Here is a 19,569-nt window from a genome sequence, read left to right on the forward strand (position 1 = left end):
AGCCCACGAGCCACAACTACTGAGCCTGCGTGCCACAACTACTGAAGCCCATGCGCCTAGAGCCCGTGCTCTGCAACAAGAGAAGTCACCACAATGAGAAGCCTGTGCACCGCAAGGAAGAGTGACCCTCTGCTCACTGCCACTAGAGAAAGCCTGCACACAGCAACAAAGACCCAACGCAGCCAAAAATAAATACATTAAAAAAAATACCTTAAAAAAAAACAACAACTCCTGAAGTGGAGTTGTGGCTGTTTTAGGACTAGGAAAGGAAAGCTAATAGGGAAAAGACGTTGAGTCTGAGCAGAGCTGGGCCAGCTCTTCTGCATCTCAGTCCAGGAAGTGGAGGATTCCAGCTCCGTCCTTTAGAACAGGCCCTGTTGTGATAGCCTGGAGGGCTCGGGACGATTCATATGTAAATATGGGAAAGCCTGGGGGAAATGCCTACCCTATTCAAAGGATTTTAGGGGGTTGTGGAGCATTCCAGAGCTCTGGGAAGATTCTACTCTGCCTGCCAGCCCTTCCACCCGTGGGAACATTTGCACCAGAATTTTGGCGCTGCAGGTACGTTCCGGGGTTGCTGGAGCCCTCACAAAAGCAGGTAGAACAGTTAGCCGCCTCATTCAAGTGCCGCTTGGGACCTCGCCGGGGTTCAAAGATTTTCCCCAGCAAAGACGGAGCCAGATTTCAGAGGCAAGGGAAGAGTGAGCGGCTTTTCTCTTTAACTCTGCTTTGGAATGTGGTTGGTAGAGTTGCGGGAAGCTGCAGGTTAACTGAATCGCTTCCTAGGAACACTGAGGTATGAGCCTGGGACCGTGCACTAACCTGAGGGGGTGAGGATATCTTGAGGAGTGGAATCGGGACTTTGCGGGGGAGGGGATGGGGTGGGACAAAAGAAAAAAAACAACCCATCCCTAATTGCTTTATCACAGTAGTAAGTTTGTGCAATCAGCCCCAGCTCCTTAACGCCTCCAGGACCGCCCTAGGAATAAAAGTCTGCCACTTTTATTGTTAGGCTGGTACTGGGCCTCAGTTTCCTCCATGTGCTTCCGCATCCCCAGATTTTATTGTTCTTATAGAAAAGTGGAATTTTATGGTATCTGAACCATTTCTCCTCGGTGCATTTTACCTTAACCTGGTAGAGGTGGCATTTTCTGGCCCGTTGTGGGAGAACTAACTTGTGTTGAGTAATTACCTTGTTTAATTTGCTCAGCAGTTCTGCAAAACAGGTATTATTATCCTCATTGTACGTATGAGGACGTTGAGGCCCAGAGGTGAAAATGGACTTCTCAGGGTTCCCCAGTTAAAGAGTGGGGGAGTGCGGGATTCAAAGGCTTTCAGGATGGCGGCTCCCTCTCTCACTTTGGTGTCCCAGATAGTAAAATTTTCGATCATTTTTTTTCCCTTAGGGTATATTTGGAATAATGGAAAAACAATTTTACATTTGCAGCTATTTCAAGCCAGGCATTCCTAGTTTGATTTAATCCTTGAGTATTAATTCATGTGTGTGTGGAGCCTGGAGGTCACCTGCATCTTCAGAAGCACGTAGCATTTTGTTAAAACTGCAGATCCACCCAGATTTGCTGAATCAATCTCAGGGGTGGTGACCAGGAAACTACAATTTAGCAAAAACACCCCACAGGGATTTTTGATTTAGCTAAAACTGTTTTCCTTTTTGTTTTTTAAAGTCTGTTCCAGAGTTTATAAATCCACCTGCAGGGGAAAAAATGGCATGCTGATATTTTAGAAGAATTGTTACCATTTCTTTTTCTCTTTTTAAATATAAATAAAAATCTAATTGAGTCTCTTAGGTTGTAGGTTGCTGACTTCTAATTGATGAGTGCTTGCTGGTATTTTATGCTTTCAAGTATTATAATTAATAGAACTTTGATTCCTGAGAGATAATAGTTTCCGGGGAATTTTTAAGATTTGAAGCGAATAGGCCCTGACCTTTTTAAATTGAGATTCCAGGCTGGAGAGGCAGAACGGTGCAGGATTAAGTGGATTTAAATACAGGATTTGGATTTAAATATATTTAGATTCAAATTCCAGAACTGCCATTTACTCACTACATAGGCTGGGACAAGTTGGTCAGTCTCTCAAAGCCTAGGTTTTCTTATCTGTTAAATGGGAATAATAATACTACTTCAGAGTTTTGATGTGAATATTAAATGAGTTCAGGGACATAACATGTAAAGCGCCTGGCACGTGGTAGGAATTCAGTGAATGTTCTCCCTTTCCAGAGCTTTTTAGTCCTGTGTTTAAGGTGAATTTCTCTTCTCAACTTACTGCTTCTGAAACCGTATTTGGGGCTGAAATTCTATAGCTTTGAAATCACGAAGAAAATTTAAAATAAGGCCATTGAAAATCAATTTTTTGTACACTACAATTAATTTAATCATAATTTACTTAATTTCTGATGAAATAAGAGTTATGCTTGAAATTTTGTCATTCTACCAAAAAAAAAGAAAGAAATTTTCTAATTATGTCTTTTTAAGTTTTATTTTGAATAATATCAAATTTATAGAAAATTGCAGTGGTACACAGATCCTCCTTTATTCGCATTTGCCAGTATTTAACATTATGCCATATTTTTGTTTTCATTTTCTCTCTCGCTCACTTTCTCCCTCTCTCTACACACACACACACACACACACACACACACACTTTTGTTTCTTTACTGTTTGAGACTAGGTTGCATATATCATGCCCCTTAGTAAGTGCCAGTGTGTAATATGGATATTTTCATACATGACCACAATAGATCTGCCATTTCAGGAATTTTTTTTTATTTAAAAAAAATTTTTAATACAGTTTTTAAAGGTTACTTTCTATTTACAGTTATTCGAAAATATTGGCTATATTCTCCGTGTTGTACAGTACATCCATGAGCCTGTCCTATACCCAGCAGTTTGTGCCTCCCACTCCCCCACCCCACCCACACTGGTAACCACTAGTTTGTTCTCTGTATCTGTGAGTCTGCTTCTTTTTTGTTATATTCACTAGTTTGTTGTATTGTTTAGATTCCACATATAAGGGACTTCCCTGGCAGTCCAGTGGTTAAGACTCGGCGATTCCAATGCAGGGGGCACAGGTTGAATCCCTGGTCAGGGAGCTAAGCTCCCATGTGCCACATGGAGCGGCCAAAAAAAAAGATTCCACATATAAATGATATTATACAATATTTGTCTTTGTCTGACTTATTTCACTTTGCATGATGCCCTCCAAGTCCATCAGTGTTGCTGCAAATGGCAAAGGTTTGTTCTTTTTTTATTGAGTAGTATTCCATTGTGTGTGTGTATATGTATACACACCACATCCTCTTTATCCATTTATCTGTTGATGGACACTTAGGTTGCTTCCATGTCTTGGCTATTGTAAATAATGCTGCTATGAGCACTGGGGTGCATATATCTTTTTGAATTAGTGTTTTTGTTTTTTTCAGATATATACCCAGGAGTGGAATTGGTGGGTCATATGATAGTTCTATTTTTAGTTTTTTGAGAAACCTCCATACCGTTTTCCACAGTGGCTGCACCAGTTTACATTCCCACCAACAGTGTAGGAGGGTTCCCTTTTCTCCACATCCTTGCCAACATTTGTTATTTGTGTTCTTTTTGATCATAGCCATTCTGACAGGTATGAGTTAACATCTCATTGTGGTTTTGATTTGCATTTCCCTGTGATTAGTGATGTTAAGCATCTTTTCATATGCCTGTTGGCCGTCTGCATTTCCTCTTTGGAAAAATGTCTATTCAGTTCTTCTGCCCATTTTGAAATAGCGTTTTTGTTTTTGTTTTTGTTTTTTAATACTTATTTATTTATTTGGTTGCACCGGGTCTTAGTTTTGGCAGGAGGGCTCCCTAGCTGTGGCATGCGAACTCTTTGTTGTGGCATGCATGTGGGATCTAGTTCCCTGACCAGGGATCGAACCTGGGCCCCCTGCATTGGGAGCGCAGAGTCTTCTCCACTGCACCACCAGGGAAGTCCTGCATTGTTTGTTTTTTTGATGTTGAGTTGTATGAACTGTTTATATATGTTGGATATTAATCTCTTATCGGTCATATCATTTGCAAATATTTTCTCCTTTCAGTAGGTTGTCTTTTCATTTTGTCAGTGATTTCCTTTGCTGTGCGAAAGCTTTTAAGTTTAATTAGGTCTCGTTTATTTTTGCTTTTATTTCCTTTACTTTAGGAGATGGATCCAAAAAAATTTTGCTGCGATTTATGTCAAAGAGTGTTCTGCCTGTGTTTTCCTCTAAGAGTTTTATAGTATCTGGTCTTACATTTAGGTCTTTAATCCATTTTGAGTTATTTTTGTATATGGTATTAGAGAATGTTCAAATTTCATTCTTCTACATGTAGCTGTCCATTTCAGGAAATTTTTAATTGGTTTAATCATATACCCAATCTATAATCTATATTCCAATTTCGTCAGCTTGTCCTATTAATGTCCTTTGTAGCAATTTTTTCCCCAGATCAGGATTCAGTTCAGGATCACACATTGCATTTATTTGTCATCTCTTCAGTTATCTTTTCTTCCTTCTTTCTTTTTTTTTTTTTTTAATAAATTTATTTATTTATTATTTTTGGCTGTGTTAGGTCTTCGTTGCCACGCGCGGGCTTTCTCTAGTTGTGGCGAGCTGGGGCTACTCTTCGTTGTGGTGCGCAGGCTTCTCATTGTGGTGGTTTCTCTTGTTGCGGAGCATGGGCTCTAGGCATGCGGGCTTCAGTAGTTGTGGCTCACGGGCTCTAGAGCACGGGCTCTAGAGCACAGGCTCAGTAGTTGTGGTGCATGGGCTTAGTTGCTCCGTAGCATGCGGGATCTTCCTGGACCAGGGCTCGAACCCGTGTCCCCTGAATTGGCAGGCGGATTCTTAACCACTGCGCCACCAGGGAAGCCCCTCTTCCTTCTTTCTTTCTTCCTTTTTTTTTTTTTTTCTGGCTGTGCCGTGTGCATGTGGGATCTTAGTTCCCCAACCAGGGATTGAATCCACACCCCCTGCAGTGAAAGCTTGGAGTCTTAACCACTGGACCACCAGGGAAGTCCTTCAGTTACCTTTAATTGGGAATTGCTCCTCAGGCTTCCTCTGCCTTTTATGACATGACATTTTGAAGGATGCAAACCCCTAGGTTTGTCTCATGTTTCCTCAAGATTCATTTCAGATTATGCGTTTTTGACTGGAATTCTATATAGGGATATTGTGTTATTTATAGACATGACATTTGGAAGCGCATGATGTCTATTTGTCCCTAATTGGTCGTGTTAATTTTGATTACTAGGTTATGGTGTAACCCATTTCTCCACTCTAGAGTCACTTTTTCATTTTTGTAATAAATAATTTATAATAACTAGTTCAAAACTATGTAGATATCCTGATCATCATCAAAACCCTACCACCAACACCAGAATCATTCACTGATGGTTTGTGCCTGAACCAAATTTTATTCCGATGATTGCAAAATACTGATTTTTCTAATTCCATTGTTCTATATTTATTAGCTGACATTCTACCATAAGAAAGAGCTTTCTCTTCTCCCCCATTTATTTATATACTTATATACTATCAATAAGAGCTCGTGGATTCTTATTTTAGTCAATGGATTACAATGCTTTGCTGTGCTTAGTTATTTTGATACTCAAATTGTACAGATTTGGCCAGTGGGAGCTACTTCAAGTTGGCTCCATGCCCTTTCCACATGAAGAATTCTGGTTCCTTTTACTGAAGAGTGGTTTTTAGAAACCAAAATCTGGGTTACACTTTTTAAACATTGGAATTCCTAAATTCTTAGAGAAGGAGCAGTGGGGAAGGTTTTTGGAGGCTAAAATCTGCTGTGAAAGCCTAGTTTTCTGTAAGTAGTTTGAACACTTGTGTTTTTGCTTCTTAGATCTGGGTAAAAATATTCTTGTAATCATACTCAGACTTGCTAGTATGTTTACTTACCAAATTTGTCATTTTTTAAAGTGGATCTTAAGGAATTTGAAATAAACAGCAGAGGTTGCTTCACTGTTGAAATTTTCTCAGTTGTTTATTTTAGCATTTAACATTCATTTTAAATGAACAAATGCCATCTCATCTTATGTATAAGATAATAGTTCTCTCCTTATATGTATCTAAGTAACAGGTATTTGTAAAAGCTAATGACAAAATATTGTCATTATGTAAAAGCTAATGACAAATATAAGTATTTGTTTTCATTCTTAGATCATGTGGTGTGGTTCTATAGAGGTTTTTTTCATTGAAAATACTATTAAAGAACTTCCTACTTATAGGACATTTGTATCTTCCAGGACATTTGAAGTAACAAAACTTGCCTGTGAGTCTTCATTAATGTTTTGATAGGGAGAATCTAAACAATTTTTACATATTTTATTACATGCTAATATTAATCCACCATCACAGTAACTGGAATAAGGTGGGCCCTACAGTCACCCAGATCTCAGACAGATAATTCCTAGCTAATTTTTGTCTTTCCCTTAGTTGGCATTATTATGTTCCCCATAATATTCTTTTTAATGTGCTGTATCAGTATTTGTAACTTCCAGCTTGGTATTTCTGCTGCTAAGTTCATGAAATGGGTTTTATACCTAACTAAGTGAAAACAGTTCCTTTTATTTATTTATTTATTTATGGCTGCGTTGGGTCTTCGTTGCTGCGCGCGGGCTTTCTCTAGTTGTGGCAAGCAGGGGCTACTCTTCATTGCAGTGTGCGAGCTTCTCATTGTGGTGGCTTCTCTTGTTGTGGCGCGCAGGCTTCAGTAGTTGTGGCGCACGGGCTCAGTAGTTGTGGCGCGCGGGCGCTAGAGCGCAGGCTCAGTAGTTGTGGTGCATGGGCTTAGTTGCTCCTCAGCATGTGGGACCTTCCTGGACCAGGGCTCGAACCTGTGTCCTCTGCATTGGCCGGCAGATTCTTAAACAAGCAGTTCTTTTTAAGAACAGCACCTCTTTCAACCTCTTTCCCAAGGAGGTTGTGGACACTGATTTGTCCTCATAAAATGGGCCAGCTACTTGTTTTTAGGACAGATTCTAGAAATGGTATCACAGATGGGAGAAGTTCTTTCTGCAGGGATGGCTTTCTAAGCTCTTCATCTTCATGATTAGAACTGACTTGAGGATCATATTTCCTGATGGTTGACAATTGCGAGACCTTTGGTTCTCAAAGAATGTGTTCTTTTCAACTGAAACTATTGCAGAGGCCTGCTTTTACACCCAGAGCTACTGACCAGTTCTCTTTTCCTTTCTAGAAATGACACTCCTCTCCTCCCAGTCTTCAGCACTAGTGGCCCCTTCTGGGTCTGTGTCCACTGAAAGCCCAGAGCAGAGGATGCTGGAGAAGAGAGCCAAGGTGATAGAGGAACTTCTTCAGACGGAGAGAGACTACATTCGGGATCTGGAAATGTGTATCGAGCGGATCATGGTACCCCTGCAGCAGGCTCAGGTGGGAACTGTGGGAGAAAGTTAGCTTTGCCTTGAACGTGGTTCTCCAAGCCTGATGCATTAGGGTATGGGAGCTTTCACCACAAAGATTTATTGGGTTTGAAATAAAATTGATTGGGTTTGCTGCTCTTAATTCAAGGCCCCCAGTTTACATATGTCATCAACTTAAGCCTTCACCATCCTGTCACTTATCAAGTCCATTATTAACTTATTAACTTAAGTTACTGCAATAATTCCTAGGACATTTCCTGTTTCTGTGGCTCCTGAAAACAGTTCCGGTGAGTCTGGGATTGTCACTTTACTGGGAGGCTGTACAATAATATAATGAAGTCTGGGGATGGTGGGTTACCTGGATGTAGCACCTGATTGCATAAGGTTTATTCCAGAAAGTCTTACTAATATGTGTATGCTAGACACTCTTTTAGATGCCGAAGATAGGGAAAAAACATTAATGGTATCCCAGGGATTTACAATCCTATTGCTTGTTACTTGACCACTTGGGCTCAGCTTGAGTGTGGACTTCTGGAGCAGTCACTCACAGAACTTCTCTAGGAAGTGGACGGTGCCATCCGATTTTGGGTACTGGGTGGAATTTGCGTCCCAGTACAATTATAGAAATTGGTTCTACGGTCATTTTACTCTGGTAGTGGGGGAGGGGGGAGCAGAAAGTAGTTGGATCAAGGACAGATGGTGACACTAAAGGCGATGTTAGATGTTCCCATTCTGGAAACTTCGTGAGAGTGAGTGAAGATAACCTTGAGCAGTTTTTGTATCATCCTTGAAGAGATGTTCCTAATGTGAATGATATGCCATTAATTTTATTTCTATGCATCTTTGTTTTGTTTTCCTTTCTCAGATACCAAACATTGATTTTGAGGGACTTTTTGGAAATATGCAGATGGTGATTAAGGTCTCAAAGCAATTATTGGCTGATCTGGAAATCAGCGATGCCGTAGGTATGAGCCCCTACCATTGTTTCAGAAGTAGGTTTTTTTTGTTTGTTTGTTTGTTTTTTTAACTTCATAGGTAGGAGGCAGGGTGAGAAGGGCCCAGCTGGTACTGAGTAGTTTTGCTAGGAAAATTCAGTGTTAGTTACTTAGTTCCAAGGTTATTTAGCCCCCTGCTTCTCCTTTTATATAGCTTGAGGTGATAGAGGATGCTTGCAATAGAAGAAATTTTTGTTGTCACATGATATGATGTTTTCCAGACAGACAGTTGCAGCCTATTAGTGGGTTATGAGATCAGTTTAGAACCCAGTAACACAGTGGGTTTATCTTACAGCTAAGGAACCAATCACACTTAGATAAACCCCAGTATTATAGCAGGCTGCTGACAGATGCATCCAGCTTTGTTCAGGAAGAAGACATTGTTATTCTGGTCAGGAACAAACCTGCCGTCTGTCCAGGAAGGAGAATCTGTCTCTATCTTCCAAGGCTTTCTGTTTATATAAACATCCTTGGAAATCTAATCTGGGACAAGAGCTGTCCCAAGTCATGTAGAAATGCCGTGGAGAATTGATCTTCAAAAAGTTGCCTTTCTTGGGAATTCCCTGGCAGTCCAGTGGTTAGGACTCAGAGCTTCCACTTCAGGGGGCCTGGGTTCGATTGCTGGTCAGGGAACTAAGAATCCCGCAAGCCATGTGGCCAAAAAAAAAAAAAAAAGGGTGGGGCTTCCCTGGTGGTGCAGTGGTTGAGAATCTGCCTGCCAATGCAGGGGACACAGGTTCGAGCCCTGGTCTGGGAAGATTCCTCATGCCACGGAGCAACTGGGCCCGTGAGCCACAACTACTGAGCCTGCGTGTCTGGAGCCTGTGCTCCGCAACAAGAGAGGCCGCGATAGTGAGAGGCCCGCGCACCGCGATGAAGAATGGCCCCCGCTTGCCACAACTAGAGAAAGCCCTCGCACAGAAACGAAGACCCAACACAGCCATAAATAAATAAATAAATAAATAAATAAATAAATAAATTTTTAAAAGAAAGAAAAGAGCCTCTTAAAAAAAAAAAAAGGGTGCCTTTCTTTATTTATAGTCTTATTAATAAAAAAAAAACTACTGAACGGTCTCTAAAAAAAATTAGCACCCAATATATATTTTTCCAATAAAATAAAATAGAAAATGTCAGAATGTACTGTAAATAATAACTACAGTTTTTTGAAACTTTTTTCCAATTCTTTGTATATGTATACTGAGTCACGATTTTTTTTTTTATTAATTAATTTATTTTATTTTTGGCTGCGTTGAGTCTTCGTTGCTGCACGCGGGCTTTCTCTAGTTGTGGCGAGCCGGGGCTACTCTTCGTTGCAGTGCGCAGGCTTCTCATTGCAGTGGCTTCTCTTGTTGCGGAGCACAGGCTCTAGGCTCGTGAGCTTCAGTAGTTGTGGCACGCGGGCTCAGCAGTTGTGGCTTGCGGGCTCTAAAGTGCAGGCTCTGTAGTTGTGGTGCACGGGCTTAGTTGCTCCGCGACACGTGGGATCTTCCCGGATCAGGGCTTCCCAGCTCTGGTGCCTTGTGGGAGGAGACATCCTATCACTTTGCTATTTTATTGGAATCATAGTGACAAGATGCTACCACAGTTCTAGCCATTCCACTACACACATCACAACATCTAGCAGAAGGAAAAATTGACCCTGCGTCGTTTAAGAGTAAACAGCCTTTCCAGAGCCCCCTCACCAGAATTCCCTTTGTTTCTCATTGGCCAAAACTGGGTCACATGCATATGCCTACACAGATCACTAGAGAGGGGAGTAGGCTCATGATGTTGACTTAGGCTAGGTGGTGTTGACCTGACTCACCTGGGAGAGAAATGGACATAAGAACAGTCAGGGCTCTGCCCTCCTGCAGGAATGGCTGTGGGACGTTAGGTGATGGTGCAACTTTGTTAACGTTTCTCCAGTGTTTATTGTACTCCACACACCCTTTCAAGGTATGTCAAGCTTTATCACACTTGTTGCCTACAACAACCCTATGAGGTTTAGCTGCTATTAATCTTACTTTACGGATAGGAAACTGAGACTTACAGCGGGAAGTAATTTGCCCAGGGTCCCATGGCTAGTACTTGATGGGACTGACATTCAGACTCAGGTCTTTTCTGTCATCTCTGCATATGCTGTTAAATTCTGTACAGAACAGCTGCAAGAGAAACTGAAGCCTGGGGTCCTGCTCTCAGTTTAATTGGAGAGGTCAGAGGTCAGGGAGGTTGAAGAAGGAGAAGCACACATTGTTTAGAGGTAGCCATGGTGACCCCATTTTTATAGGGGTCACCCTATAAAGCATAAAAGCCAATTTATAGGATTTCATGAGGCACTTGAAATAAGTATCTGTAGGTCATTAATTTGAATTGTGAAAGAAATGAGAGAAACTGATTGGTATCTGAAAGGAATTAATTATTAATCAAACTTTTTTTCAATTTATTTTATTACCTGTGTATTATGACAACAATAAAAGAGGAAATGAAAACAGAATATCCATAATCTCACCCCCATACAATATCAGCTGTTTATTTTTGTTTTTCCCTTCCCCTTCTTGTCCCAAGACAACCGAGGATTTAGGTAGCAGACTGAGATGAGCTGAAGGCATGTGGAGGATGGGGGAGGAGAGGGCCTAGGAACCGGCCGGCTCAGAGCTTTACAAGGAGGGACAGTGTGCAGTGACCGTGCTATGCAATAGGCAAAGCCGAGGTTGGATGAGAGCACCAGCCTGGGGGCTCCAGTCTTGGTCCACCAGGAGGCCAGGCAGTGCATTCAGTGGGGAACTAATAAAGGACAAGGTTTTGAATGTCTGATAAGGGAAGGTTCTGAGAAGTCAGGGAAGGCAAATTAAAGCTTCGCTGAGCCACTAGCCAAGGGCAGATTGACATGAATTGCATAAGCAATGTTTTATTTTGCCTAAGTTTAATTTATTTTAATATATAATACATATTTTATTATATATATGTGTATATTTTAAATGTAACTTATTTTTAATACATTCACATGGCACAAAATTTGAAAGGTACCAAGAACTGCTTAATGAAAACTCTTCTATCTGTCCACTGCCACCTAGCTCTTCTCAACCAGAAGCAACTAATGTTACCAGTTTTCTTTTTTTTTAATAAATTTATTTTATTTATTTATTTATTTATTTTTGGCTGCGTTGGGTCTTCGTTGCTGTGCGCGTGCTCTCTCTAGTTGTGGCGAGCGGGGGCTACTCTTTGTTGCGGTGCGCGGGCTTCTCATTGCGGTGGCTTCTCTTGTTGCGGAGCACGGGCTCTAGGTTTGCAGGCTTCAGTAGTTGCAGCATGTGGGCTCAGTCGTTGTGGCTCGTGGGCTCTAGAGCACAGGCTCAGTAGTTGTGGCGCTCGGGCTTAGTTGCTCTGTGGCATGTGGGCTCTTCCCGGACCAGGGATTGAACCCGTGTCCCCTGCATTGGCAGGCGGACTCTCAACCACTGTGCCACCAGGGAAGTCCCCACCAGTTTTCTTATATCTCCTTCCAGAGATAGTTTATCATAACAACAATTACACATGTATTTCTCGACCCTGGTCCCCCATCCCCATTTTAAAAATTTATATAAACAGTAGCATACTATTCAAACTGTTCTGCACTACGCCTTAATTCCCCTTTTAATAAAAGTATGCCTTCCAAGCAGTTTTTATGACCCAGGAATAAAAATGGAAAAGTATACAGTGAGGGGATAACTTGGTGAAAATCCAGGGTAATCCAGGATGCTGGAGAAAGCATCATTGAAGTAATTTATAGGCCTGATTGGAGAAGGATTCTAGTTACAGCCAGGACAGGGTCCACAGGGAAGGAGAGAATGGTAGGTGTTCAGGGCTTGGATGATTTAGAAGACGAGGCGGTTGAGATGAGGAAGAAGTACCAGGAGACTCTGGATATGTAGTAATATCTAAGGAACTGGCTTTTTTATTATTTTAAACATGTCCCACAGAAAGAAATACATTTTACCTAATGACCAGGATACATGTTTGTGTGTGTGTGTCTGTGCTTACTTTTACTATGTTCAATGTTTTCTGTTATTTTCTATTCCATTTTATTTCCTCAAAAATGTGCTGATCATACCCATAAAGTAGATTCCATGACCCATTCATGAGTTTTGACCCAAATTTGAAAGACACTGTAAATTAAGTTGTAGCTTTGTTAGTTTGTAGTTGATGTAGAAGAGTCACCATCAGGGAGGGTAAAACCCATGAATGGAGGAGGGTGCAGAGTAACCGGTGTGAGAGTGAAGGTTCTGGGAGTGCTGGTGGGGAATGGATACGAAGGGGAGAAGACAGGCAAATACCGGATGGTGAAACTGGATAAAGACATTGGTGGCTCAGGGATCCCAAAGTGGCCCTGAAGGTCAAAAGGAAGCAGCCCCACTCTTAACTCCTGTGCCTGTTGAGTCACAGGATTAGACAAAGAAAGGCTGCCAGTTGGACAGCAGTGCGAGTGTGGTTTGTATGGACACAGTCAAGGCTCTCTTTTGGAAGGAGCTATAATTAAGGAAATACATTTCATTTAAATAGAAAGTGCTCTGCACAAGAATAGGGAATTCCATAGGACACAACATGGAAGGAACAGAGGTGACCTTGTAGAGAAAGGGATGGGGTTCCCTGAGGGGAGGGGTTTATGCCCAGAGCGGCTGGGAGAAATAGTTATAGGGGAAGCAGTAAGTAGGGTCATATTTTGAGGGAGGAGCTCAAGGATGAGAGGACGTTGTCTTTTGGGGAACAGTGCAAGCTGAAGAAGGAAGGACCAAGTACACAGAGGGAAGAAGGGCAAGAGGAAGAGCAGTTTTAACGATTCAGGGAATCGGGACATTCAGGCAGCTGATCTAAATGAAATTGCTCCGGGGAAGTTTGCCTAGGAATTGTTCCTATGCCCAGATGGTGTAGACCAGGGCTCCATGAGTAGATTTCAAGTAGTCCACCAACTTGTATAGAAGTTTCTTTATTTATAACAGAAATTCAGCATTGATTTAAGGTATGACTGTAGGGAACAGTGACTTTGTCACCAACTGAAGTCACATGCTCCTATCACATTAAGTTGTTGCAGTATCTCGAAATTCCAGCAACGACCAGAAACAACACATGTTATACCAGTTTCTTGTGTCACTCATCATACTTTGAAATTATGGTGATTATTAGATTCATTGCTATATTTTGCTATTCAGTGCTTTATGAAGAAGTACATATATTATTATATCATAGATTCAGGGGGTTTTATATTTATATAATATATTATTAATATATTAATTTATATATTAATTTATATTATAAATTAATATATTTATTAATATGATAAGCAATAGTCCTGTGTATTTACGTGCAAAGAAAAGGTTGGAAGCTGCTGCCGTAGAAGGATCTCTTCACCCCTGTGGAGATTTGGGGCTTAGAGAGCTGAGGGGTCTTTACAGGTTCTAATCACATGCCTATATGGAGAGTACTTGCAAATGCCTTACTCTGCCTGACGGAAAAGGGACTGGACTCTGTTTCAGGGACCAGCTGTGTGTGTGTGCATGCACGTGTGCATGTGTATGCGTTCTGAAAAATAAATACATGGATGAGATAGTTCTCTTAAATTTTGCTTTAAATAAGTAGAATTTTAAGCTGTTACATGGAAATTTCATATTAATTTGAAGGATAGTCTTATTCTCATTTCTTGTGATAGGATTATCTGGTATTAAAGTTTGGTTATATACCTTCCATTTAGTGTGCTGAGAAGAAAGTTACTAAAAAACACTGTATGTTTGTGTATATTCCAAAGGACCGGTGTTTCTTGATCACCGAGATGAGCTTGAAGGAACATACAAGGTTTATTGCCAGAATCATGATGAGGCCATCTCATTGCTGGAAATATATGAGAAGGATGAGAAGATCCAGAAGCATCTTCAGGACTCCTTGGCAGATCTTAAGTAGGAGTTTTGAGCACTTCATTCCATCATAGCTCTTTAGTTCTGCCTTTTGGAAGTCACTCCCATGTCTATGTCTAGACTTCTTATGACATCTATGGATCTATCATATTTTAAACATAAGTGATACATTATCGTAGGTCCAGTTATGTAACTTGCCTTTTCCCATTCTATATCTTGGAAATCTTAAGTAGCTTCCTGCTTGTAGTTTTATCCATTAAAATCACTTTTATCTATACACACAAAGTATTAAGTTAGCATTTTCAGGTAAGAAGCTGCCAGGAAGATAGTTTGGTCCAAATGAGAGAAAAGGTAAGAAGATAAAGTCAGTTATTCTTGACCATCAGGTGAGTGTCTCCTGTCTTAGGGAGGTAGGCTATAAGGATATAATATATGTCTAAGTAGGTCAAAGTGAAGTTAACGGCTTATTGACTTTTTTTAATAGACTAGATATGCCACCATAGACATTCACAATTCCCCTTCTATCCCATGTGGTTTTTGTCTGCCCAGCTAATAGGCATTAGTTGGACTAATATGTTCTGAGAGGAATGTGAAAATCAGCATCAGTATTTTCTTTTAATCAGCTGTTTCTTCTTTTCATGCTCACTGCCCTGTAGGAGCCTGTACAATGAATGGTAAGTTCTTGCCACTTGATGCAGAAGCTCGTTTCATTATTTTCTTCCTTTATAGACAGAAACCTAGAAGCAGACCTGCCTTGCTGTATTTTCCTCCTTAGCACTTACCACCAAATGACACTTCATATAATGTTTGTTTGATTATTGTCTGCCTCTTTCCACCAGGGCAGGGACTTTTTTGGGTCACTACTAAATCCGCAGCACCTAGAACACTGCCTGGTGTTTAATAGGTGCCCAGTAAATGTGAATGAATGAAGTTGGGAAGTAGGGTGAAAGAATGGAGCTATATTAGGAATAACAAATACCACCTGTAGGGCCTGTGTTATTGACAGTTGACTGAAGTCTCTGTTTTTCCTTCTCTTGAAGGGGATGCACAAATTATATTAACCTGGGCTCCTTCCTCATCAAACCAGTGCAGAGAGTAATGCGCTACCCACTGCTGCTGATGGAGTTGCTGAATTCCACCCCCGAATCCCACCCAGATAAAGTGCCTTTAACCAATGCAGTCCTTGCAGTCAAGGAAATCAACGTTAACATTAATGAATATAAACGTCGAAAGGACCTGGGTAAGAAAAGCATACTTGCTGAAAAGGAGGTATACCCTTGAGAATGTTCTCCTTCTCAAAAGAATTAATTAGTTCACCAGAGGTGGACAAGCAGATGGTAGGTAATAGGGCTGTGGTGAAGAAATGGTAACAGAATTTGGGGAAAATGAGATAATGAAAGAAAAAAAGCAGTGATAATAATAAAAGCACAACCGTGCATGTTGGAAATAAGGCATCTGTGATAAAGCTTATAGCAGTGAGTCTTTCCTAAGAGATATAAAGACCGATTAGAGAATGGCTGATCAGGAGAGTTCCTTCAAGCATGAGTGATTGCCTTCTCAACTCATTGAAAGCAGTCCTTTTCAAGCCATGCTTGTATGTGTTTGCTCCGCACGTCTGGTTGGATATTTTAGTGTTTCCAGTTAAGCTAGAACTTTTTTGTCTTCTTTCAGAAGACCTGGCTTTGCCCACCTCCCTGGTGCCATCAGTCCTGCCTCTGGTCTGTGCCCCTCCCCTCCCCTCCCCCACAGAACTGTGCAGTCAGTTGCCAAACACCCTCTCTTTCTTTATAATATAGAACAAACTGAACCATTTCTTTTGTCTCATCAAATCTCTTGTCGAGGCTTTGATTTTGAACACTCAATGAGTATAGCATGGTGACCATGCTAAACTGATTTATCATTCATATCCTCAAAGAATCTATAATATAACCTCTTTGCCTGTCTCTCCACTATTCTCTGTGTTTATCTAAAATCATTTTCCCCTTCTGCTTCAGCCATGTCACCCGTGTTTAATGTTGACTGTGGATGTTAAAGCTCTCTGGCCATCTAGCCCTTTGTCTTGGTTCATATCTCCTCATGTAATGTCATCTTCATCTCCTACAACAGTAAAGTGTGCCTTTTTGCTACCACCCAGGCTTCCCTTGCTACCCTTTTACTCTTATTTCCAGGCTTTTCTGCAGACTGTGCCTGATGCATGACACATAGATTAATCAAACAACTCCTGCATAGCATTTCACTATGTGAGACGATTGGATATAAATATCTCATTTATATATGAGACCATTTAAGGTGGTCTTATAAGTCAGGTACTGTTACTTTCTACATCTTATTGGAAAGGAAAATGGTGCTCAGAGAAGTTAAGTGGTTTATTTAAGGCCACACCTTTTTTTTTTTTTTTGCCCGTACCACATGGCTTGCAGGACCTTAGTTCCCTGACCAGGGATTGAACCCAGGCCCCGGCAGTGCAAGTGCAGAGTCCTAACCACTGTACCACCAGGGAATTCCCTAAGGCCACACCTTGATGAAATGACAGACCCAGGCACTGAACTCAGAGGTTTCCTTGACTCCAAATCTTAGGCTCTGTTCCTTACACCTCTGCGACCTTCTTTCCTCTTCTCTAACCTTCTCCAGTCTGCGCACAGTCTCTGCTGTTCTCCAGGTATCCGATCTGTCCATAAATGGTGATTTGGATTGATGTTTTGTGTACTCAGTTATAAGCTCATTGAAAACAAGCACTAGCTCTAGTTTGGGTTGTTAGTCTCGTTTGTAGTCTGTCCATGCTCAGAAAAGGGCTTTCTTCACTCACCAATTTGACTCACTCCCCAGTCCTCAAGTACCGAAAGGGTGATGAAGATAGTCTCATGGAGAAAATTTCCAAACTGAACATCCACTCCATCATCAAGAAATCCAACCGGGTTAGCAGTCACCTGAAGCACCTCACCGGCTTTGCCCCACAGGTGAGGTTCCTGCGCTTGAAGGTTCAGCCTGCCTTTGGCTGCTTTTCAGGGCTCCACGGGGCAGCCTGCATGGTGTGAATTGGCAAGATTCCCCTCTTAGTACCTCCCCTGGTGTTTGCTAGCTGGTGGATACAGAACCTTGCAGCTACTGTTTATTTAAATCCATCCACCCAACCCTCCATCCAAGCCTTGGTGAGCTGCTTACAGTGTGTATAAAGGCAAATCAGGAGGCCAGATCGGTCACCATGTAGTAGTTATCATGGTTTTAGACACCCATAAGGAGCTTATAATCTATTTGGGGAGACAAAATTAAAATTGTAGACATGTTAAGTTAGAAGGGATTTAAGAGATCACCTTGTTCAACACCATGTCACACATGAGGAAATGTAAAGTCGAAGTTTGAGTGATTTGTAAAACAGTGATCAACAGAGTAGATCCAGTATCCAGACTTCATGCACTGAACCATGTGTATGTGATACAGTCAGTGGAAAATACCAGCTAAAGAATCAGTTGCTAAGCTTTGTAGTTTGTTCTCTACACGCTGTGGTACTTAAGAAAACTGGAGCTCCATGAGAGTGTGCTTCATGTTGGCAAGAGATTTAATCTGAGCCTTAAAGGAGAGGGGCAGGTTTGGCATAGGGAGAGAGGAGGGCAAACTAGGCAAGGCAACAATACTGGTGAAGCAAACAGCCTGACCAGCGAAGGGTTTCCATCAGAAACAGAGGGGGTCAGTTAGAGCCAGGAGGGCCTGTGTGTACTTAGGAGCTCTGTCAAATCCAATTCAGTATGATTCAGGGAAACATCAAAGGCTTAAAATTTAAACAAAAGATGCTTTTAAGAAAGATGCTTTTGCCAATAAGATCTATTGAGGGAGAGTCCCAATTTGCTAACAGCACTTATTTATTTTGAACAGATTAAAGATGAAGTATTTGAAGAAACAGAGAAAAACTTCCGAATGCAAGAAAGATTGATCAAATCTTTTATCCGAGACCTGTCTCTCTACCTCCAGCATATCCGGGTGAGTAAAGACATCACTCTCATTAGAATCACATACAGTGGGGAATTCCCTGGTGGTCCAGTGGTTAGGACTCGGCGCTTTCACTGCCATGGGCCTGGGTTCAATCCCTGGTCAGGGAACTAAGATCCCAGCCAAAAAAGAAAGAATCACATACGGTGTAATTCCATCCGCTCTCCTGTTCATCCAGCGTATTGCTTAATGAATGTGGAATAACCTGGACTCAAATGACCAGTATGCCATGACAAACTTTTTATTGGGATTCTTACAGATATAAATACTGAACGAATATCCTCCTGTTATTGTTTTATTTATTTATTTGGTTGCACCAGGTCTTAGGTGCGGCAGGCGAACAAGTTTTGGCTTGCCAGCTCCTTAGTTGCGACACGTGGGCTCCTTAGTTGTGGCACGCGAACTCTTAGTTGCGGCATGCGTGTGGGATCTAGTTCCCTGACCAGGGATCAAACCTGGGCCCCCTGCATTGGGAGCGTGGAGTCTTAACCACTGTGCCACCAGGGAAGGCCCTCTTACAGGTTATTTAAAAGTTAAACAACGTCAGAAGATCAGCACTGTTGTATTCATAGTAAAGGGACCTAGCTCGTTTCCTCCCTCTCTTTCGATCTTCATCACCCTTTTTTCCCACTGTCTTCTGTACCCAGTTATAGAAGAAGCACTTGTGACAGTTCATTTTGTCAAAATCATTTTGAAGATCAAATAGTAAGAGAATGGTTCTTGTGGGGTGTGCTTCCTAATAATAATATTTATTTACAACTGTACATAGACCTCTAAGGTTGTTAGAGCCACGAATCGGTCTAGAGAGTTGGAAGAACTTGGGAGATCAGGCAGGCCCTGGTCTTCCTTCCCTCAGGCAGTGCTTCCTTCATGAAATCAGAACGAGGACGAGAATCCTTTCTCTTAATACCTGTAATTTCTCTGTTGATTTAATAGAATAGTGTTTATATAAGTATACCATATACCCCTGTCCCTCACGCAGGAAAATCTCATCCCATGAAACAAATAATTTCCTGTAAAAGAGATCCTTTGCTTTTTAAAAATCATTATTGTTATTATTATTATAATTTTTAAAAATTTATTTATTTTTGGTTGTGTTGGGTCTTCGTTTCTGTGCGAGGGCTTTCTCTAGTTGCGGCAAGCGGGGGCCACTCTTCATCGCGGTGCGTGGGCCTCTCACTATCGGCCTCTCTTGTTGGGAGCACAGGCTCCAGATGCGCAGGCTCAGTAGTTGTGGCTCACGGGCCTAGTTGCTCCGCGGCATGTGGAATCTTCCCAGACCAGGGCTCGAACCCGTGTCC

At 41.6% G+C, this 19,569-nt stretch overlaps 1 protein-coding gene and 1 non-coding gene across 6 annotated transcripts in view; one reads left to right on the forward strand and one right to left on the reverse strand.

Annotated features, from left to right (window-relative positions):
- Window positions 1-19,569, forward strand: part of DNMBP (dynamin binding protein) — a 112,165-nt gene that overhangs the window by 78,715 nt on the left and 13,881 nt on the right. For all 5 annotated transcript variants that reach the window (XM_061207193.1, XM_061207283.1, XM_061207352.1 and 2 more), the window contains 7 exons: window positions 7,242-7,435; window positions 8,291-8,390; window positions 14,179-14,326; window positions 14,941-14,958; window positions 15,325-15,524; window positions 17,111-17,241; window positions 18,155-18,259. In XM_061207193.1, the coding sequence (XP_061063176.1) occupies window positions 7,242-7,435; window positions 8,291-8,390; window positions 14,179-14,326; window positions 14,941-14,958; window positions 15,325-15,524; window positions 17,111-17,241; window positions 18,155-18,259 (896 nt within the window). The remainder of the gene's footprint in view (window positions 1-7,241; window positions 7,436-8,290; window positions 8,391-14,178; window positions 14,327-14,940; window positions 14,959-15,324; window positions 15,525-17,110; window positions 17,242-18,154; window positions 18,260-19,569) is intronic.
- TRNAA-UGC (transfer RNA alanine (anticodon UGC)) lies at window positions 16,713-16,784 on the reverse strand. The gene has a single exon. It is a non-coding gene; the product is annotated as a tRNA-Ala (tRNA).

This window comes from Eubalaena glacialis, chromosome 1, assembly GCF_028564815.1.
Source record: "Eubalaena glacialis isolate mEubGla1 chromosome 1, mEubGla1.1.hap2.+ XY, whole genome shotgun sequence".
In the NCBI taxonomy this organism is placed as follows: domain Eukaryota; kingdom Metazoa; phylum Chordata; class Mammalia; order Artiodactyla; family Balaenidae; genus Eubalaena; species Eubalaena glacialis.